The sequence below is a fragment of the Papio anubis genome, chromosome 3 (assembly GCF_008728515.1).
Source record: "Papio anubis isolate 15944 chromosome 3, Panubis1.0, whole genome shotgun sequence".
Lineage (NCBI taxonomy): Eukaryota > Metazoa > Chordata > Mammalia > Primates > Cercopithecidae > Papio > Papio anubis.
In genome coordinates, this window is record NC_044978.1 from 17266392 (window position 1) to 17290349 (window position 23958).

A 23958-nucleotide genomic window follows, 5' to 3' on the forward strand; every position below is an offset into this window, starting at 1 on the left:
AACAGAAGACTTAAACAGCACTAGGTACCATGTATAACCATAATCTATAGAATGCAATCACAGCAGAATATATTAAGACATTCTTGTCAGGTACTCATGAGTGCCTTGATAAACCATATGCTAGGCTATAAAACATACCTCGATAAATTTAAAAGGTATTAAATAGTTCATCATCTCTTCTGCAAACACAATTAAAAACAAAAATCAATAACAGAAGAATAATTAGAAAACTTAAACATGTATGAAAATTAAAGAACACACTTCTAAATAACCAATAGGTAAAACACACACACATGAAAAATTACAACATAATTTACATGAGTGAAAGTAAAAACACAACACAACAAACCTTAGCCAGTCATAGTGGCCCATGCCTATAATTTCAGTTACTCAGAGGCTGAAACAGAAGGAACAATTGAGCCCAGGAGTTCAAGGTCAGGCTGAGCAACATAGTGAGGCCCTCCCTCTAATAAAATGAACAAATGTTTGGGGATGCAGCTAAAGTATTCTGTAAAGGGAAATTTATGTTTGTAAATGTCAGTATAAAACAAGAAGAATTTCAAATCAATAACCTAACCTTCAATCTAAAGAAACTAGAAAAAGTAAAAATGCAAGCTAAACACAAAGCAATGAGAAAGAAGGAAATAACAGCATTAAGAGTGGAAATTAATGAATAGACAGTAGAAAAAAAAATAAAGAAAACCAATAAAACCAAAAGTTTAACAAAATTGCCACACTTTTAGCTAGATGAAACAAGATGAAATGAGAGAAAATGCAAATTACTAAATCAGGAATGAAAAAAGCAGCATTGTTACTGACTTCAGTGAAATTAAAAAAAAAAAATTAAGAGGGAATACTATGAACTATTGTGCTCTTGCAAATTAGATAACCTAGATTAAAAGGATAAATTTGTAGATAAACACAAACTACCAAAACTGACTCAAGAATAGATAAAAAATCTGGAAAGGTCTATAATAAGTAAAGAGATTGAAACGGGAATTAGGAAAACTACCCACGGTGAAAAGTTTGGACCCTACCTCACTTCACTTGCTTCACTGATGCACTCTATGAAACATTTAATTAATACCAGTTTTTAACAAACTCTTGCAAAAAGTAGAAAAGGAAGGAAAACTTTGAACTTATTCTATGTATTACCTTGATACCAAAACCAGACAACTATCACAAGAGAAAAAAAAATACTATCCATTAACATCTCTAATAAATACACACATAAAAATCCTCAACAGGCCGGGCGCGGTGGCTCAAGCCTGTAATCCCAGCACTTTGGGAGGCCAAGACGGGAGGATCACGAGGTCAGGAGATCGAGACCATCCTGGCTAACACGGTGAAACAGGAGAATGGCGTGAACCGGGGAGGCGGAGCTTGCAGTGAGCTGAGATCCGGCCACTGCACTCCAGCCCGGGCTACCGAGCAAGACTCCATCTCAAAAAAAAAAAAAAAAAAAAAAATCCTCAACAAAATACTAACAAACCAAATGCAGACCCATATTTAATGACTTACACTCCATTGCCTAGTGGTTACTACACTAGGAATGCAAGGTTCATATAACATTCAAAAATCAATCAATATAACACATCATATCAATAAAGGACAAAAACTACATGAGCATTTTCATAGAAGTAGAAAAGTATTTGACAAATCTATCATCCTTACATGATAAAAGCTTTCAAGAAATAAGAATAGAAGGGAACTCCTGAACCTGATGAAAAGCATCTACCAAATAGAAGAGAACTTCCTAAACTTGATTATCCACGGCTAATATCACACTTAAGCAGGAAAGATGCTTTCCATCTTAGATCAGAAATAAGACAAGGATGTCTGCTCTCACCTTTGTATTCAACATTGTCCTGTAGATTCTAGCCAGGACAATTAGGCAAGGAAAGCAAGTAAGTATTCAGATTGGAAAGAGGTAAAATCATGACTACTCACAGATAGCATGCTCTTGTATATAGAGACTCCTGAGAACTTCACACAAAAATTAGAACTAATAATTCCAGCAAGATTGCAGAATTCGAAGTCAATATCCAAAATCAATTGGATGTCTATATATTAGTAATGAAAAATATAAAAATGAAATGAAGAAAATTATTTATAATAGCACAAAAAGCAATTACTTATAAATAAATTTAACAAAAGTTAAATAATTGTACACTGAAGACTACAAAATTTTGTTGAAAAAATTATAGAAAATCTAAATAAATGAAAAGAACTGGAAGACAATATTGTTAAGATGGCAATACTCTCCAATTTGGTACACAGATTCAATGCAATGTCTACCAAAAAAATCAATTACTTTTTTCTAAAAAAATTGACAAGCTGATCCTAAAATATATATGAGAATGTAATAGCTCCAGAATAGCCAAAGTAACATTTAAAAAGAATATCAAAGTTGGAAGATTCATACTTCCTGATAACCAGATTTATTACAGAACTATAATAATGCAGTGTGTACTAACATAAGAACAGACAAATGAATAGAATTGAGCATCCAGAAATATAGCTTACATTTATGATCATTTGATTTTAGATTTGAATTCCAAAAATATTTAATGGGGAAATAACAGTCTTTCAAAAATTGTGTGAAAATAGTCTTTTCACAATGACCTTTTCAACCCAATTATGTGTTGAAAAGAAGAGTCTTTTCAATGTTCTTCAGGCAAAGAATTTATTTGGACCCTCTACTTCACATAGTAGGCAAAAGTGAACCTCAAGTGGATTTAAACCTAAGTGTAAAAGCCAAAATTACAAAACTTTTAGAAGAGAGAACATAGGAGAAAGTTTTCACAAAGTTTTGTTAGGCAACGATTGCTTAGACATAACATCAAAAACATTTAGAAAACTGAACTTTATCAACATTTTAAATTAGTGTATTAAAGGACACATAAATGAAAAAACAATATACACAGTAGAAGAATATGCTTAAAAATTATATATTTGATATATTACTTTTACTCAGAATATATTAAGATTTATTACAACTCAACAATGAAAGAACAAGTTAAAAAATAGGCAAAAGGTTGGAGTACATATTTCTCCCAAAAAGAAAGACAAAATACTGACAAGTACATAAAACAATGCTCAACATCATTATTCATTAGGTAAATGTAAATCAAAACCTCAATGAGATACTACCTCACACCTAATAGAATAATAAAACTTAAAAAAATAAGACAATATCGGCCGGGTGTGGTGGCTCATGCCTGTAATCTCAGCACTTTGGTAGGCCAAAGCGGGTGGATCACCTGAGGTTAGGAGCTTGAGACCAGCCTTGCCAACATAGTGAAAACCCCTGTCTCTACTAAAACTCCAAAAATTAGCCAGGCGTGGTGGTTGGCCTGTAGTCCCAGCTACTTTGGAGGCTGAGGCAAGAGAATCGCTTGAAGCCAGGAGGTGGACGTTGCAGTGAGCCAAGATTGTGCCATTGCACTCCACCTAGCCCGGGCAACAAGAGCAACACTCCATCTCAAAAAAAAAAAAAGGAAACAATGAAAATATCCAGTGTAGATGAAAACATGAAAAAAATGGAAATTTTCATAAATTTCTAGTTTTAAAATGAAGCAGTCATTTTGCAAAGCTGTTTGGCCGGTCCTCAAAATATTACACATGAAGTTACCATACACTGCAGCAATTTGACTCCTAAGTATATACCCAAGTGGAATACAAATATCTGTCTTTATAATCACTGACACATCAATGTTCATGTTTGCATTGTTGATAATAGTCAAAATGTGGAAACAATCTAAATGTCCATCAACTGATGAACCAATAAACATAGATGTGATATATCCATATCATATTTCATTATTGTTATAGCTCATAAAAAGGAATTAAATATTGATACATGCTACAAAACGAACTAACTTCAGAATAACATAATAAAGGAAAAAAGAAAGTCACAAAAGACTACCTATTTAATCATTCCATTTATATAAAGTCTCCAGAACAGGCAAATCGAAAGAGACAGAAGGTAGATTACTGGTTACCAGAAAACCAGGAGTAGGGAGGAATGGGAGTGACTGTTCTTGGGTGTGAGGTTCCTTTGGGGGTTGATGAAAATATTATACAATTGGATAGTGATGATGGTTGCACAACTCCATAAATATTCTAAAAACCTCTGAATTGTACACTTTACATGGTCAATTTCATGCTATGTGAATTATATATCAACAAGCTTTTCATTACAAAAAGAAAAATGGAAATAGCTTTAAAGGAGATAATAATTTGTATTTCATCCAAAGCACAGGTCTTAACTTCTTTGCCCAAAATTCTGGCAGAAAATAACAAATAATAAAAAATAAGTATAATCTTCACAGGAATTTTTAAAGGTTTATTCCACTTCACTTTATTGTTCTGTTACAATGCCTTCATCAAAATGCAGGAATTCATAAAGCTTGCCTGATAGAGGGCAGTTGAATAAAATTCACAGTTCAAAGTATGACAGGAGCACAAACTGTTAAAATAACATTCAGATTTATCAGATTATCTCTTTAATTTAACTGTTATAGAAATAAATTTATTTTCACACAAAACAAAATTTATTCTCATTATCATTCTATTGCAAAAAGGAAAAGGAATAAACAATCTGACAAGCTGAAAAATCAGCAAAGCAACTGAAATTACTTTAAGGATAACATGTTCTAAATGTCTATTGTAATAAACAAAACAAAAAAATTCAATATGACTATATTAGAGTGTCTCTTCCCTTTCATGGTAAATTATATGGAATATGTTTTCAGATTTCAATTACATTTTTAAAGCTTTAAGGAAAGAGTTCTTCTTTGTTGTTCTGAAATACCATTAAAATAGATTACTTATGTTAATTGATGCATATGTAACAGTGACAACCGTTTTTTTTTTTTTTTTTTTCCTACTAAAGTGTATATCTTTGTACATTAAAAACAAGTATAGATAAACTAGAAGTTAGAGACCAGAGGCCCAACTTGGGACCTGACAGGATGGCTGGGCTGCCCCACAGGATCATCAAGGAAATCCAGTGTTTGCTGGCAGAACCAGTTCCTGGCATCAAAGCAGAACCATATGAGAGCAACACCCATTATTTTCATGTGGTCATTGCCGGCCCCTGGGATTCCCCCTTTGAGGGAAGGACTTTCAAACTTGAACTATTTCTTCCAGAAGAATACCCAATGGCAGCCCCTAAAGTGCGCTTCATGACCAAAGTTTGTCATCCTAATGTAGACAAGTTGGGGAGAATATGTTTAGATATTTTGAAAGGTAAGTGTTCCCCAGCCCTGCAGATCCACACAGTTCTGCTACCGATCCAGGCCTTGTTAAATGCTCCCAATCCAGATGATTCATTAGCAAATTATATAGAGGAGCGGTGGAAGACCAACGAAGCCCAAGCCATAGAAACTGGTAGAGCAGGGACTAGGCTATCTGCCATTAATAATATTTAAATTGATCCGATCATCAAGTATGCATCACTTCTCTTGTTCTGCCAAGATTTCTTTCTTTTGGTTTGCATTTAATGGGCCCAGTCTTAGAAACATTACAGAATAAAAGCCCAGACTTCTTCAGTCATTTGGTGATTAAATACACATTAGCAAATCTATGTCTTGTCCTGATTCACTGTTGTAAGGTATGAGCAGAGGCCAGAAGTGTCATCTGGACTGTTGGGAAACGTTTAAAACAGTGGCCCCTCTCTGCTTTTATTCATTTCCCCAATCCTGGTTTAAGTGTAAAGCACTGTGAATTAAGGTAGTTGTCAGGTTAGCTGCAGGGGCATGCTTGTTCTTCATTTTATTTTGTTTTATTTTTTGAGGGGGAAGGTGGTTTTATTTTAATTTATGAGCTCCTTTCCCACTTTTTTGGTGATCTAATTGCATTGGTTAAAAACAGCTAACCAGTTCTTTAGAATATGTTCCCTAGCCAAGTCTAACTTTATTTAGATGCTGAAGATGGACAAACTTGATTGTTTGAACCAGAATGGGAAAGTTAAACAAACATCACAGCTCTCAATGATAACACTATGACTTTGCTGTCAAGTATAGATGACCCCTTTCAAAAAAAGTTTGTGACCATTTTGTATGGCTTGTCTGGAAACTTCTGTAAATCTTATATTTGAGTAAAATATTTTTTGTTATTCTAAAAAATAAGTGAAAATAAAAATAAACTAAAAACTAAATTCCACCAGAATAATATAGATCTTAGACTGATTCCTTCTGGTGTTGAATATTTAAGGGAATTACAAAAAATCTTGAACATAAAACACTTAATAAAATGAATTTCTATACTCATTTTCATAAAAATAAAATATAAACATCAACTTCATCCAGTTTTTAATGTATAGTCTCTCAAAAATATACTTCTCAAAAATTTTGGCTTATAATGGGTACATGTTATAAATCAATGTACATGCAGTATATTTCTTCACATTGTATATTATTATTATTGATAATTTATGATATTACTCAGCAGTAAAGTTCTAGGATAAAAGAAAAACTTCTTGAGTAGTAACTATAAATTATAATAATCTTTATTCATCTGAATATATATCAATTTTTTAAAAAACAACAAAACCAAACATCTTTCTAATTTATCTCAAAGTGTGGTTAATTTGAATTCCATCAAATCACTGGCATTTCAGTAATCGCGTGTTTAGTTTCCTGTATTTTTAAGATAAATACACAATTAGTGTTATCGAATTAATTAACATTAATTTTGTGTTTAACTGTTTCCAACTAAACAGTTTGGAAACATCTTTTTGGTAATATCTTTTCACCCTCCCAGCAACCTTTCTGATGCTGGTAACGTGATTGTATTTCTTTTTCTGAACATGGAAGTAGAGGCTGAAGCAAGGTCCTTTTTCCTTGACTCGGCTTCCCTGCTTTCAAGCATCAGGGTCTATGCCTGAGGATTCTCCTTGGGTTCTGGAACTGTCAAGTGTTGCTTTCACATGCAACAAGGACTTATTTAAGAACTATAACTTCCATATTAGAACTCTTTATTAGAATATCATACAGCAGATAATTCAGGCAGCTCTTTTGGTTAAAGGTAACTGGAAAAGTATCATAGTCACAGCACTTGACAACATCCTTGCTGTTTTAGATGAGCTTTGTGATCTGTTACGTTGGAACTATCTCTAGACCTGTTTATATGAGAGATCAGCAGAGCTTAAAGGTGATGTGAGGTATTGAAAACTTATTGGTGGACCACAAAACCACTGCAAGTTTGGAAGGTTCCAGATTAATATTCTACCATTATTTGTTTTTTGTTGTTGTTGTTTGTTTTGAGATGGAGTCTCGCAGTGCTGCCAGGGCTGGAGTGCAATGGCGCAATCTCGGCTCACTGCAACCTCCGCCTCCCAGGTTCATGCAATTCTCTTGCCTCAGCCTCCCGAGTAGCAGGGATTACAAGCACACACCACCACACCCGGCTAATTTTTTTGTATTTTTAGTGGAGACGGGGTTTTACTATGTTGGCCAGACTAGTTTTGAACTCCTGATCTCGTCATCCGCCTGCCTTGGCCTCCCAAAGTTCTGGGATTACAGGCGTGAGCCACTGTGTCCTGCCAATATTCTACTTTTATAATAAGTATTTATAGATACTATTTCCCTGGCATTTTTTAAAGTTTCATAATAAAAGACAAAAGAATTTTTGAGACACATTTTGAGTATCATTTCATGTCTTCAGTTAATACTGAATAAAAATTTAAAAACTAGTATTTATCATTTTGTGGAGCATTATGGGTATTGCCAATCAAGGCTTAAAAGTCTGGAGTATAGTAAATTTACATTAACCTTAGGAGCAATGTTAATGAGACACATACATATTTTTCTCTCAAAAGATTAAGTTTCTTTGGAAGAATACATATGTGCAGTAAGTTTTATATAGTATAGCTTAATTCATGAGGACATTATTTGGTTTATTTGTAGATGTACAAAATGATAAACCTACCTGCATTATTAATAGGTCCATTAAAAAATTAACACAATTCCTACCTTAATTTCCGACACATGACAGAACTGAGATATTCTAAAAACTAGAAGTAAATGAGATTAATTAAGCCATATTCAATGCCAGATAGAACTATATTTACATGAACTTTTTTTACATGGCTTAAAACAATTTTTCCAACACAGACTGTATGCAGAAATTCAAATAAGAAGAAGATTACATTATTGGCTACATGGAGTTATCAGTACCACCTCAAAAAAACAGGTCTGTCTAGGGGCTTTATGAAGGCATTCATTATCTTGGTAAATGTATCAAAAGTATGCCTGAGCCATGCAACTTCTGAAACCCGATGTGTCAGCAGATCTCAGCAAAAGACTCAAGTTAATCACGAATGAAGGCAAATGTATGGAAATGAAACTGCTTCCACCCTCGTAAGCAACCTTTTTCATCCTTGTAGGAAGACCAACATGGGAAGGAAGTAACCAGCATATCTGTGAGTTAACATAGAAACAAATGCCAGCGAGATCAAAATACGTGATGCCTATGTGAACACTCTCCCTCCCCACTACTTCTATTTTCTGTTTACACTTAAATTTATATAAAGAAAAGACACGCCTCTCTGCTTACACTCAGGTATGCCATCTTACAGGTTTGGGGACCACCACCACTCTTTCAAAGTGCTTTGCACATTCCTGCTAGGATTCATGGGGTATTCATTTTATAACTGAAATCTCAGAAGCTAATTCTAATTCCTTGAGGGAAACCCTAAGAAAAATACACAAGTGATGTTACCTAACTAAATAGCATTAATTTTGTGCTTAACTGTTTACAGACTAAAAAGGTGATATTCTTTCATCCTCCCAGCAACTTCTGAATGCTGGTAGTATTATTATATTCACTTTTTTTGGACAAGAAAATAGTCAAAGTCTGAGTCAAAGTCTCTTTTCACTGACTCTACTCAGTGAAATCTGAGTGTAATCAGACAGATATATCTTTTTCTCTTACAATAAATTTAATTGTAAGAGAAAAATATCAAGGTTGGGGGAGGGGAGGAGGACAATTATTCACACAGACGTGTAGTGTTTTGATCTCTCTGGTATTTGTTTCTATTTGTTAACTCAAAAACAGGCTGGTTATTTTTTCCCATGTTGATCTTACTACAAGGATGTCAGTGTTCATGTACTGAGTATGTACTTAAGGAGGCCTATCGTAAGTCTCTTCAATTCATCTATGTTTGGCAATTAGTCAGGTAACATCTGAAGGTGACAAGGCACTACTATTTTAATTCCAGTAGAAGGAATACAATTATTATATATCTTATATAAAATGACAAATAAAAATATGTCAATGTGGTGATTACAAATGAAATTATTTATTTACATTCCTAAACTTACATTGAGATGGACAGAACTACTTTTTTAGTTTGTATTTATATAGATCTATACAGATTTGTCAGATACAGAAAATATAAAAACGGGAAACTCGTTCAATTAAACATTTTTTCTGAAATTCAGATTTAACTAATGAACTGTTTTTAATCTGTCAACCAGATCTATATAAAAATGTGTCAGAAAACTATTTTTTGATAAATGGCAAAAACTATGTAGTTTTTGATATTATCTTTAGTAATACAGAATGTGGAAATATGACCTTTGGTAATATAAAGTGAGGAGAAAGAACATTACAAAGTCTCTCATAAGCTATAACAACCACCAAAACACATGCTGTCAAATTATCTAATTCATATCTTCTACCAGCAGGTTTCAAGTTAAAATGAATGCAGATGAATTGCTGCTTTTTACAGTTATATAAGGCTTATCTCATTTTTTTTTTTGACAGGGTCTGCACATAACAAAGGTCTTAATGGAAGTTGAAATTGTCTTCAATTATACCAGATGTCTAAAGGTGGGTCAGCCTAGCTTTTTAAGCTCTTAAAATGTCTCTGATTTTTGTCAAGGTTACCAAATTAACAGAACTCTAGGACCTTTTAGATCCTTACGTCATACTTAGGTCTTGGAGACTAACACTCACAACTTTATAAGAAGGGCTCTGAAGATAAGGCAAGGACTGAAGCTGAGGTCCCTTGCAGTCATGAGTGCTAAGGGAGTATGGTCTCTGATTTCAGAAATGGAAGGAAAGTTTATTTTCATCTATGATTCATTAATTTATTTAGCAAATATTAATTATTAATTAAGCATCCTGACAGAGCAGAAGCATCGCCATCTTGGACAAGAACCATGATTTTAAAGTTCCCCTTGATCAAAAAACTGCCTAATCCAACCAAAAGGGCATCAGCCTAATGGCTAATGTCAGCATGACTGTGAACCACAAGTGACATCTCCAACCAGAAACACTCCAATTGTAAGATAAACGCTTCCCCAACCAGAGACATGACAGTCCCGAGATAACCTCCCCTCTGACCAGGGAGATGTCAGCCCCGAGATAACCTCCCCCCTGACCACAGACATTCCAACCCCACAATAAACTTCTCCTCCACACAGAAAAATTGCAAGCCTGTGATAAGCTCTCGCCCTAAACTCTTAAATACTTAAATACTCTTAGTCTTTTTGGTGGGGGGATGGAGTCTTGCTCTGTCCTCCAGGCTGGAGTACAGTGGCGTGATCTCAGTTCAGTGCAAGCTCCGCCTCCTGGGTTCATGCTATTCTCCTGCTTCAGCCTCCCGAGTAGTTGGGACTATAGGCGCCGGCCACCATGCCCAGCTAATTTTTTGTATTTTTATAGAGACAGGGTTTCACTGTGTTAGCCAGGATGGTCTCTATCTCCTAACCTCGTGATCCGCCTGCCTGGGCCTCCCAAAGTGCTGGGATTACAGGCGTGAGCCACCGCGCCCGGCCTAATAGTCTTTAAGGGAGCGTGCTCCTGACTGACATTGGCCAGAAGCCCCTCTCAGGTTTATTCTCCAAAATAAACCTGTCTTTGACTGCTGAGTCACTTTGCATGTTTTTCCTCTTTCTTGAACTCTTAACATCCTATTATTGTATATTCTAGGCATTAGGGAAATAGCAGTGACAAAAACAAGCACCTATGTCTGCCTTTATGGAACTTATAATCTTACATGGGGACACAGGCCATACATTTGCAGTTTTAACTTGAATAAAAATTGCTTTGGGAGAAAAAAATTCTCTATGATTCTTTTTGTGCTATGCATCTATCTATCCATCAATTCATCTATCTAGCAAGTCTGTCTTACTCTGTCCATTAGTTGAGCATTCTTATTGTATCTTTTTTGGTCCACTTTGATAGGGATAGATAGGTAGAAGACAGATTCCTCTATACACTCTTTGATTAAAGTTCTGAATCTTTTGTAAATTACAATGGATCAAATAGTTCAATAAATATTTATCTTCCCAACCCATGCCATTCTGCTACTGACACTCAGTGTTAAGGGAAGAAACGTTATCTTTTTTCAAATGTTAGTAGGTTCATGCTCTTGGAATTCAAAATTCTTAGTGATCAAAGGGTTTTTCAATTTAAATAAATAGAATACCTATTGCATTTAATAAAAGACTCCCCTGACATGGATGCTAGATAAGTTCTGCTGCTAATTTTGTTTTTGTTTATTTGTTTGTTTTAGAGACAAGGTCTTACTCTGTGGCCCAGGCTGAAGTGCAGTGATACAATCACAGCTCACTGTAACCTCAAAATTCTAAGCTCAAGTCATCCTCCCACAGCCTCCAGAGTAACTAGGACTATAAGTGTGCCACCAGAATGGGCTAACTTTTTAAGTTTTTCTTGAGACAGACTCCTACTGTTTTACCCAAGCTAGACTCCAACTTCTGGCCTCAAAGGATCCTCCTGCCTTGGCCACCCACAGAGGGCTGAAATTATAGGCATGAGCCACCATGCCCAGTCTTAATTTTATTAAGTATGTCATTGTCTGCTTTATTGAATTTTTTTCTCAGAAAAATCAAATAACATGTTTAAAATAATTAATACCACATCTTAATTTACTTAAAAACTCTCTCAAGTGGGAATAACATAATGGATCATGGGCTTGTAACATTTGGAAATAATTATTGCAAAGAAGTATAGTTTGTTTCTGTGAGCTTCATTATTTCTGACATACATCATTAGTGTGCAATGGTAAAATTTTCTATTTGTAGAATCTCTCAACCACTTTAATTAATTAAAGGAACCAAAGAAATAAATTCTCCTAATGACTGAAATTTATTTTTATACACTTAGTTTTGAAGATGTGAAAGATTTCTATTTCTAGGGATGAGCAAATTCGTGAACATGTACATTGGTTCAACCTACAATAATTTTCTGATTATGACCCAGGCACTTCCCTTCTTCAAAGAGTTAATTGGTAGTAAAGATAGATATAAACTCACAGTCAAGTCACATGAAAATTGCGGTGGTATTGATTCAGGGTACTATAGTAGTAACAAAGAATGATTCCAAAGGTAGAAACCAACAATTGTTATGGGCTTTGGAATGCAAGTGACTGTGTAAGCATTTTTTATGCATTCTCTTAATACCCACAACCACTCTGTGAGACTATTATTATTATTGTCATTTTACTATCAGAGAAACTGAATAATGGAGTGTTTTTTGTTTTTATTTTTTTTAAGTAATTTGTTCAAGGCCTCACAGTAAATGGCGTAGCCTGATGTGGCAGGTTGCAGGGTTTCAGGGAAGGTGGGCTGAAGATGTTACTCTCTTTGAGCCTTAGCAACTAGTCAGAAGAAAAAACACAGAAAGAAGGGAACTGTTACAGATACATTTCAGATAGTGAAAACATTATTTAATAAAACATAGGGGTGATAAATATATGCCATGCAAAGGAAAATTTGGCACCTTGGTTTTATCATGACAAAACTTGTCATATGGACTATAGAGAAAGATGAACTAGAGAACTCATCAAGGGCCTCTTCAGGGAGGCTGGACTTTGACATGTTTTGCATAAGAAAAAGTTATAAATAGAAAGGGAAGACTGCCAGTTTTGATTGTTATAAATATTATTTTGGTAATGGATTTGATTAGACAACAAGAACAGAACAGAACAACAAGCTATAAGGACCTTTCAGGAATTTAAGCAAGTGAATTAAAGCCTCAGCCAAATGGAATGAAAAGGAAAATAATGACTCCACAAAGTACTTTGGAGGTAAATTTGGCAAGATTTGTTCATTGACTGGATGTGGGGTGTGAGGAAGAAAGAGGAATCATAAGAGCAATTCATAGGTATCTAGTTTCAATGGATGATGATGTCATCAAGAGGGGAAGTGAATTTTTCAAATTTAAAATTAGAAAATGTGGACACATTGAGTTTGAAGTATCAGTGTGTCTTCTAGCTCCAGATGTCCAGTAGTTTGTTGAATGTTCAGGTCAGAGGCTTGAGAAGAGTTTAATTGTACAGAATGAAGAAACTGATCACCCAGGTAGAGTGTGCACAATTATGAGTTGTGGGTAATGAGTGGAACCCTGAGGATCATCAACATTTAAGAAAAATATAGTAGCAGAAGAGAAGTGCAAGGAAAAGCCCATGGAGGAAATGATGAGAAAAGCATGCTGCAGATAAGAAGAATGTGAGCAATGCCAAATGAAGCAGAGAGGGTCCAATGGTAAATTATTACATTAAATAAATTAATTAAGTTTGTTTAATAACATTAATTAATGTGAACAAATACATTTATAAATTACTTAAATTATCAAATTAATTATTAAATTCTCATATAAAGAGTTTGTTGGGTTCTGTAATTGAGCCATTACATGAAACATGTTTATCATCATTCATTCATTTGCTGTACTCTTTTTCACACAATTCTTAATCATCAGGTGTTAACCTATTAAACTAAGGGAGTATGTTGTTTCCTTTACACTTTTCAATTACAGGGAGAGAGAGAGGAAGCCAATTAGGGAGCAAGTTGAAGAAGCTGAATGCAAACTTCTGTAGAGGACTTGAAAGCAATTGCTTCTGGCCATGAAACCTGGACTTGAGTTGCAGTATTTCACACAGACATCCTGTCTTCTGGATGAAAGTCTGATATAATGAAAACATAATGGAGTTGCATTTTTATTGAAAGTAGCCATTTCTATTCTCTTTCAGCTTCTACCTACTAATAATACCTTACATTTCTAACAAAAGCAGTACAATCACAAACAGTTGTGGTGTGGGTTATTCGGTCAAGTGCAACATTGACTACGTAGAAGTAATCTTCCTCTCTCACTATTTCCCTCTTTTCCCATCCTACATAGAGGGTACCGCATGATTCTCCTATGTGTGTTGATTCGAATTTAGAAGTCAATCATCAGTTCCATGGTCACTACTAAATTGCCTTCATACAACTCAGCAATAATACTGTTCATTTAGGAAGAAGAATTTATCTGTACCCTAGAAATTTTAACTTTTTAATATAAATACAGAATTATGGGGCACTTTTGAAATGTGTCATGCCACTTTAGATGAAAATATACTTTTCTAGGTACAATATGACTCAAATCAAGGTAATAATTATTAAGTGAATCTTATTTAGGTACTGCAGGCCAGCTGTGATAAAGCATTCTCAAAAGAAGAAAGTATACATATAAGAATGTATACATCATTTATGATCTTATAGCTTTCAGTATCTGCAGGTAAATTTTGCCTTTTCTCTGATTATGATGCAATGGTTCAGGCAAGGAGCATCCAATCTTTTGGCTTCTTTGGACCACACTGTAAGAAAAATTATCTTAGGCCACACATAAAATACACTAACACTAATAATAGCTGATGAGCTAAAAACAAAACAAAACAAAAATTGCAAGTATTAGAGGCTGCAGGTATTTAAATGTAGATGTGGATCTCGGAATTATACATCCCTGAATCTTTGCTGCTCAATGTGACTTCATTTGATTCACAGATCATTTTTGCAATAAGAAACCCATGCAGTTTTATTAGATAACCATGTCGCCTATGGTCTTAAGTAAGTCAGCAGGGCAGTCATGCCATTAGGGCCTCTTCTGGATTTTATACTGATGTGTAAGGGATCTGGAGTAAGGGAAAACACATCAGTGTACATTTAGCAAAAACAATATGTTCAGGGACTCCTGGCAGCTTACCATGGGGCTGAGAGTCATATGTCAGGGCATCTTTTGGATTCAGCCTGGATTCTGTTATAGTAGAGGTACCACTACTCATCATGCATGTCTCACCTTTCACAGAGAAGTGGAATGAAGTGGTTTGGTCAGTGGGTGGATGGATAGGCTGATTGGTGCCTGTATTCAATATGGGGTAACTCCAGATGTTTTTTACATGGGTGGCCTGATAAAGCTACATGCCTTATATGTGGGACCCATGGGGCAGTTTGATGGGATACTAGATTAAGATCACTCCTGGTGGTGAGGAAAGTCCCAGTTTTAAGGGAATCTGGGCTTGAAATTCATACCTCCAGTAGGGATAATGTTTGGCTAAAACTTAACAAATCAAGTCTGATTCATAGTACTTATTCTCTGATTATTTAAAAAAAAAAAAACAGTGATGCCATTTTAACTCTTATTTTAGGTTCACGGGTACATGTGCAGGTGTGTTACATAAGTAAACTCATGTCACAGGGGTTTGTTGTACAGATTATTTCATCATTCAGGTACTAAGCTTAGAACTCAATAGTTATTTTTTCTTATCCTGTCCCTCCTCCCACCCTTCACCCTCAAGTATGTCCCAATGTGTTCTTATCATTAAGTTCCCACTTATAAGTGTGAACGTGTGATATTTGGTTTTCTATTCCTAGGTTAGTTTGCCAAGGATAATGGCCTCCAGCTCCATCTATGTTCCAGCAAAGGATATGATCTCATTCTTTTTTATGGATGCATAGTATTCCATGGTGTATATGTACCCCATTTGCTTTATCCAATCTGCCATTGATGGACATTTAGGTTGATTCCATATTTTTGTTACTGTGAATAGTGCTGCAATGAACATTCGTGTGCACGTGTCTTCATGGTAGAATGATTTATTTTCCTTTGGGTACATACTCAGTAATGGAATTGCTGAGTCAAATAGTTCTATTTCTAGGTCTTTGGGAATGTAACAAGCAACAGAAATAGTTCTGTTTCTAGGTCTTTGGGAAATTGCTATACTGCTTTCCACAATAGTTGAACTAATTTACATCCCATACTAATAGTGTATAAGTATTCTCTTTTCTCTGAACCTCACCAGCCTCTGTTTTTTTTTTTTTTTTTTTTCTTTGACTTCTTAGTAACCATCATGCCATCATTATTTTAGAATTTTTTCCAAAGGTCAAAAACAAGCACACTGAAGTTTGGAACCTAAAATTTGCCTTTTCTATGTATAGAAATTATTCTTCTGACGGCAGTCTTGGGCAGTTATTTCCTTCATCACAATTACATAAATATTATTATTCATGGTTAAAAGGTAAATTTTGCATTTTCTCTGAGTATGATGCAATGGTTCAGGCAAGGAGCATGCAATCTTTTGGCTTCCCTGGACCACACTGTAAGAAAAATTATCTTAAGCCACACATAAAATACACTAACATTAATAGTAGCTGATGAGCTAAAAATAAAACAAAACAAAAATTACCAAAAAAAAATCTCATAATGTTTTAAGAAACTCTACGAATTTGTGTTGGGTCACATTCAAAGCCAACCTGGGCTGCATGTGGTCTGCAGGCCATAGGTTGGACCAACTTGGTTTAGCCCTTCAAGCATGAACTTACGCGAAGCAATCATGAGTAACTTTGTCTTCTCTCTATATTCGGGGACTTATTTTTCCTACCCTTTCCAGTTTGGTGATACCTTTTCTTGAAAGCTTTTATTTTAAATAGTGAAATCATATCTTGTTTCTGTAATCCAGCTTCATATCCAATTCTTTGCAAGGTCTCAAGGGCTGTAAGTGGCAGAGCTAGAAATTGAATTCAAGATTCTCTGTCTCCAATGCTTAGGCTCTTAACCACTCACTGTATTTCTACTTATCTCATGAGTCTATGGTTTTATAATACTCAGTATTGTGAAATAAATAAATAGATTCATGGACGAATAAAAGGAAAATCTTTTCTTCACAGAGACTTCCATTTATTTTCTAAGAAGCAGAGTTTCAACTTGGCAAAACCAGAGGAAAACATGTACCCAATCAAAACTGAATTGCTTAAATTTTATTTCAAACTGAAAATGTGTCTCTACTAAGTTGGATATGGTCTTAATAATTATGCAGAATTATAACATATAAAAGTCAAAACCGTCAAGTGATAGAGCTAGAGTTTATTCAGGATATAAAATTAAATTTTCTTTCATCATTGCTCCACTAGCCTCACAGTTGCTAGCATTAAGCAGTTCTTTACAGAGCTGCAATATTGCGGTAAGGGTTTTTTGTGTTGTGAGATAGCCACTAGTTTACAAAGCAGAATATATATGTGTGTGTGTGTGTGTGTGTGTGTGTGTGTATGAATTCCACATATATATGTGTGTGCATATATATATACACATATATGTGTGTGTGTATATATATATATGAATTCCACATATATATGTGTGTGTGTATATATATTCCATACAGTCTTCTTGATCTATGTTTTGAGAGGCCAGGCAGAAAAAAGATGAGAAAATAAAGGATGTGTATTTAATTAGTCTCTAATCCAATGCTAGACATTTGCCCAGTAACTCCCCATGCCTCCTCTACCCTTAATCCAGCCTCTCTCTGTTCTAGAATGACTTTCATCTTCTGGAGACATTGGCACCAGCATGGCCCTGGGAAATGTCAAATGTGCCTTTGTTTGGGTAAGGCAAAGCAGGCTTGCTAGGCTGCCTAACTCTTTTTCCAGGATAAAGACAGAATCAGCCCCTACAAGGGGCCAGCCCAAAATCCATTTAAGTACCTCAACAAATTCTACTGTGCATCAGTCTGTAGCTATATAAAACATATTTAACTCTGTTTTATGACCTATTTTGCTACTTTGAGAGCCTTTCCAAACATTAGAATCACTGTTTTCTCCAGAAGGAAGGCGTTGATTGGCCACCTGAAGTCCTGGAAGGCCATTATGGAGACTGGAATTGGTGCGCTCCAGTCGTTATGATTCTCAGGAATCCTCCGTTTCACTACTTGGGTATACACATACTGAAATGATGGTTTCTGTTATTGTTGTGATCATAAGGCAAAATGGGTAATAAATTAGATTCAATTATCTAGAATGTCTATGTAATTGTGGTGCAGTTTTTTAAAATTAATGATAGTTATCAGAATTGTTTCAGTTTCTCAGAATAAAACATCTGAGAAAACTACAAAGAAAGGAACCTTGGATACTTAAGCATGAAAACTGTACATTTTTAATTAAACCAGCATTTATCTAAGCATGTAGAATCGACCCACTCTGTGACTTAGGACTTCATCTTTGTAAGTCTCTGTCTACTCATCTATAAATATTACAAATGGACCATGTCACCTACAAATCCCTCATCTCAAAGATCCTATTATTCTAATATGAATTTGTTCCTCAGTTGTCACAAAACATTTAATTCTTATTAGGGGAGAATTTTGCTAAAACATATTTCATAAACATGGATGAATTTGATGTTCAAAACTTGTCAGCTTATGAAAAATCTTGAATGCTAAGAGATTGATATTTTTATTTTAATCGAGTAAGTGTTACAATTCAGGATAAAAGAGAAAATGTTTGTGAAGTTTTCTTTTTTCCATTGTATAGATGCAAGGATTTTTTTAAAAATTAAGAGCAGATGGATATTTAGACATCCAAAAGAGCTGCTTGAAATACTGAACACTGTATTATTAAAGCTCACAAGCTGAGGTTTGCTGACAAGAGGAATAGTCATAAAACATAACCTTTTATTTCATCAAAGAAAGTTATGCTTGCCCAAGATCTGAAGCCCAACATCCATAAAATGGTTTCACACTGGTGACATTCTATTCAAAACAGCTGTCTGAAAGAAAAATAAATGGGATTTAATCTGCCATAAAATGAATTGCACAATTTATTTTTCTTGAGAAGTCATGCCTTTGTGACGCTGGTGAGCTGTAACAGTTTTGCTTCTAAAAGCAGTGTCTCCTTCTATGCCAAACCCATATTAATTCAGTCATGTGAAATTTTCCTACAGAAAAAGCAGTTGGAAAGTCAGAGCAGCTTATCCAACACCTGATGCTTTTCTCTACTTTTAAAAGTATTAGTTTAAAACATGAGCCCAGGATAGACTTTTCATCCAGAGGTAAATAGATTTTAAGATGCTTTGTCATAAAGATTGAAATATATGAAACTGTCAAAGTCAACCATTAATGTCCTACAAATAATGGAATTTCATATACTACAAACTAATATTTGAGAAGAGAGCAAAACTGCAAAGGAGTGAAATGTGAGTTAGAAAAATGACAACTAAATGAGATTAATCATCTCTTCAAAATGAAATGCTTATAAAAGGTAAAAGCTACTCATAGGACAAATGTAAATATTTATAAGCCCAAAATTGACTAAGTGAGAAAACTTTTCAATATAGACATTTTAAAGACAATTGAGTAATAGTATGTTTTGCTTACTTCATTCATTTAGTACACATAATACCTTTTACAATAAAATAAAAGAAAGCAAGCGTAAGATTTTTTTTCTACTGTGGAAGTTGCTGTAATACTACATGTGATAACTAAGATACAACCTAACACAGGGTAGACATTGAAACTTAGGTTGTGCCTTTCCATTCCATCACTTCATTCTATCACATATTTTCCAAAATTTTTATATGCGTGTTCAAATTAGCCTGCATGTATTTCATTGTAATGCCATTCTCTCAAACAACTTACATTAGAACATTTCTAACAGCTCTTTTTTGTTAAAGCTAGCTACATAAAAAATGTCTGTTTGCATGGTTCAGCAAATATATCTTTGTAAATTAAATGTGAATCCTAAAATAAACTGAAAATAATTTTAACTGAGATATATTATTATTTTCTTTAGGAGACAAAAGATATTATCTCCATAATAACTTTTTGAAATGTTCTGACTACCAATGCCCTCATTATAAAAGCTAATCCATAATGCAATTTATTAAGAAAAAATATATATATGTATTTTTCTATAGTATCTCAGAATCCTTTACCTTAATTTACAAAATGAGCACCTGCTTAAAACAGATTTCTACTAGAATGAATAAAGCATTGTAGTAGTAAGCATGAGGCTTGTGAATGTGTGTAGTGTTCCTGAAAACTTGAGAGATTATTCACATTCACATTTCAGGAGAAAAGGGAGACAATAAAAAGCTACTGTACACATGAAGGCAAAGGTGAGACTCAACAAGGATATATAACTATCATTATTTTTGTCAGATAAATTCTGTTGTTTCTGAAGACATTTACATCCTGTGAGATTGAATTTTTAATTTACAAGTAAGAGGGAGAGAAATCTCAAAAGTGCTTTTCTTCTGAGACAGATTCTACTGAAAGCATATTCTGCTACTAATGGGCAATATCCGTCTTTTACAAATGCACAAAGACTTTTTATGAGTTGATTTTTTTATTTTATAACTTCTCAAACTTTTACCCCTTTATATTGTAGGATAATTTCCCTGACATTGACTGCACATTACTGTGGTATGTTCATACATCTGACCACAGAAAGCAATGTCACTTAATGTCCCAGATTCCCTTACATTCACCAATGTTAAAGTAATTTGTGAACAGAGCCATTAAGACAATCTGCACATTTAAACTTTATGCAATATGATATACAAATATCAGAAAGCAGAATAGCTCCTTTCCATTCTTCAGCATACAATGGTGAATTTCTAAATATACTGTTGTATTTTTTAACATTTGCTTACTTCCTGCTACTAAACAGTATTTGGTTTGATATTGTAGTTTGATTTTTTTAAACACAATTATCCTTGCCATTTTAAATATGAATATTAAATCTAAATAACTCCAAGATTTATTTAGAGTGACTAGCTCTCAATAAATCTGAGACATAAAAATTGCTTGTCTTATAATCTAGTGAAGTACCTGATGGAATACCAGCACTAAAACATTTTTGTCGACTGTCGTCTCAGAATCTTTAAATGCACTTTAGTGTTAGTATTGTATAATATAAAATAAAATGCACTACCATTCTTCATCGGTTTTACAACCTTTTTCACACTGATGATATCTTCCAACTTCAAATAGTTGTAAAACTTGTGCTGACTGATTTGTCTGCTTATGGAAACTTTCCTTAATGCATACTTGGAAACTATTTGTGTAAAACAGAAATTGAATTCAAGACTTGACATCGTCATTTGTGAAATCATTAAAAATATCCTTGCTATTTTAAAGATTTAAAAACACTTTCAGCCATATGAAGAGTCTAGGATTTTTTAATGGTAATGTAGATTATTATAGGAATTGCTTTGCTATTTCCATGTATATGTAGGTATTCATACATATTATATATATGCATATATAATATTTTTTCCCTGGCATAAAAGTTACTGACTGATTCCCAAGCAAAATAGATTTACAAAGTTTTGAGAGACCTTATTTGTTTAACAAAAAGGGAAAATTGGTAAGGGGATGAGGTATGACAGTAAATTGGAATTAAACATCAAATGCTATAAAATGAGTTCACAAGAAAACAAGGCAAATGTCTACAAATTTTGGAAATTGGCAATATCTAGCAAGGAAATATAACAATTAATGTCACATAAAATACTGTGGATGTCCTTTATTAACTTATAAATCCAATATTAATTGCACACTAAACAGTATAAACAAACAGCAAAATTTATTTTGTAATAACACGTAAGAAACGAGATTTTTGAAGTTACTTATTGCACCCATATTATTCACGGAAGCTTCAACTCCAGTTTTACTTAATTTTAATTTATCTTTTTGAGACAGAGTTTTGCTCTGACACCCAGACTGGAGTGCAGTGGCATGATCTCGGCTCACTGCAACCTCTACCTCCCAGGTTCAAGTGATCATCTTGTCTCAGCCTCCCAAAGTGCTGGGATTACAGGTGTGAGCCACTGTGTCTGGCCATTCAAGCCCAATTTTAAAATGCATGACAGTGATTTTGAAACTTTAATTCCTACAGAAAGTACATATAGATATTGTTGAAATGCAGATTCTGATTCATCTGGTGAGGCCTGAGAGTCTGCATTTCTAGCAAGCTTCATGCTGCTGCTGCTGGTCCATGCACCACACTTTGGATAGTAAGAATCTGGCCTGTCTAAGGAAAAGCAAGCTGGATTTCTTGAAAGTTGTTGGCATTGGGCGGATAGTTACAAGTCTGTTTTTCTCTCTAATGAGTACATGGAGAATAACAGATCTTTCTGAAACTCAAATATTCAACTACTTACCCCTTCTGTCCAGGAGGTTTGAAACAAGCAGGAGCAGAAATGAGTGAGTGTGTGCATGTGTGCCTGTGTTTGTGTGTGTGTACTCAGGTATACAGTAGTGCCTCTATACTTGCATTAAGGTAAGTGTGTCAGCAACTCTCCTGTGACTATCCTCAATTTAGACTTGCATTCATCTAAGCATGCAAAGTTCAGAGAATTGTCAGGTCCAATATACCCTATCTCTGAGGTTAAGCCCCAGCTTATTTTACACATTTCAACATTTTCCATGTGGATGCTGTTAAGGTTGCCTGGAATTTGGAGATAAGCCCAGGATTAGTCCTGCTTTAAAGTCACCATGAAGCCTTGTTATAGGCCTCAAGTTAAGTTGTTAAATGTATTTCTCAGAGCTTACTGGAAAAAAAAAAAAAATAGCCACACTCACTAACTTTGGTAAGCTTCAGATAGCAAAACACAGCGGTGGTTGTTGAAAACTTACCTACAGGCCTTCACCTTCATGTTTTTATAGATGGTGGACTTATGTTCTGAGGCTAAAATGACATTCTGTTACCAAGCTTGCTTTAGGAAAAATGTCTAAACTGAGAACTGCGAGATAGAATATTCACTTTTTTTTAAAGCATTTTGAGAACTAGGTCAATCTTATTTAAGCAGATTTTTCTAAATCACTTGGTAATAGTTTAGAATTATTCTGTAATTATCTAATAATTTGGTATTTTACTTTATTGATATGAACACCACTATTACAGAATTTAACAATTACTATATACTTATACTTGTAAATATGAATTCCAAGTAATTAGCAAGTGACTCATGCTAATGACATGTCTAAAATATTGGCTTTCCTATATTTTTGGTCATGTATAGCTATTCTATTGATCTGGAAGATATAAAATATAAGGCAGTAATATTTGATTAAGTCTTGTTAAAGTTTAGTGCTTTTGGCCACGGATCTTGTAGAGTATCTGAAAAAGTTAATAGTGCAAAGGTGGCAAATACTGAACAGAAATGAAATTGAGATGTATTTCTAAAAATAAATTTAAAGTGTAAAACAAAAAAAAAAATTAACTTCCTTAAGGAATCCAACAGAATTCCTATAATTTCCTGTATTTTGAAATTCATCTATCCTACTTAATCTGACTTTTAAAGAGTGGGTGAAAAGAACTCTACACATTATAGGGTTATAGTTTTGCGGAATTTTCTAAGAAAAGTGTAAGTTAATTATAGCTTTTAACAGCACAGCTACAGATGTATCAGATAAAAAGGAGCAGAAAAAGTTTTTCTCTCTTAGAGGCCCTGTAAACAAGTGATGCCTTGGGGTATCTTCCTTTTCTTGTAGTAGTAAAAACAATCTTGAAAAGGATTCTGCTAAACACTCTTCTAAGGCCATGCATTTAATTTAGATAAATAACATCATCTCATTATTGATTAAATTCTCAGAATTTTATATTACTTCAATGCTTGTAGTAGCTTATTGGCCATATTGGAGATGTTTTAAATGTCAAAGCAGTCCTAATTTCTCCAAATATAAATTAGCATGATACTCTTTAAATGGCCACTAAATGAATTCTTCTGTTGATTCTGGCGATAGATAAATAAATCGATAAATGGGTAGATAGATAGAGAGATAGATTATTGTGGATCATATTTGATTAAATTAAGAGAGTCTCTTCTCCAAAAAGTATAGACTATTTATACTACACCGGTAGGAGAGTATTTGGTGAGAAGAAATCAATAGTT

General features: G+C 34.4%; 2 protein-coding genes across 3 annotated transcripts in view; one reads left to right on the forward strand and one right to left on the reverse strand.

The window, feature by feature from the left end:
* GALNTL6 (polypeptide N-acetylgalactosaminyltransferase like 6) overlaps positions 1-23958 on the reverse strand; it is a 1207198-nt gene that overhangs the window by 661376 nt on the left and 521864 nt on the right. The window lies entirely within an intron of this gene.
* On the forward strand, positions 4977-5435 carry LOC103884777 (ubiquitin-conjugating enzyme E2 N-like). The gene has a single exon (XM_031663982.1). It carries the CDS (start codon positions 4977-4979, stop codon positions 5433-5435), a length of 459 nt encoding a protein of 152 aa, XP_031519842.1.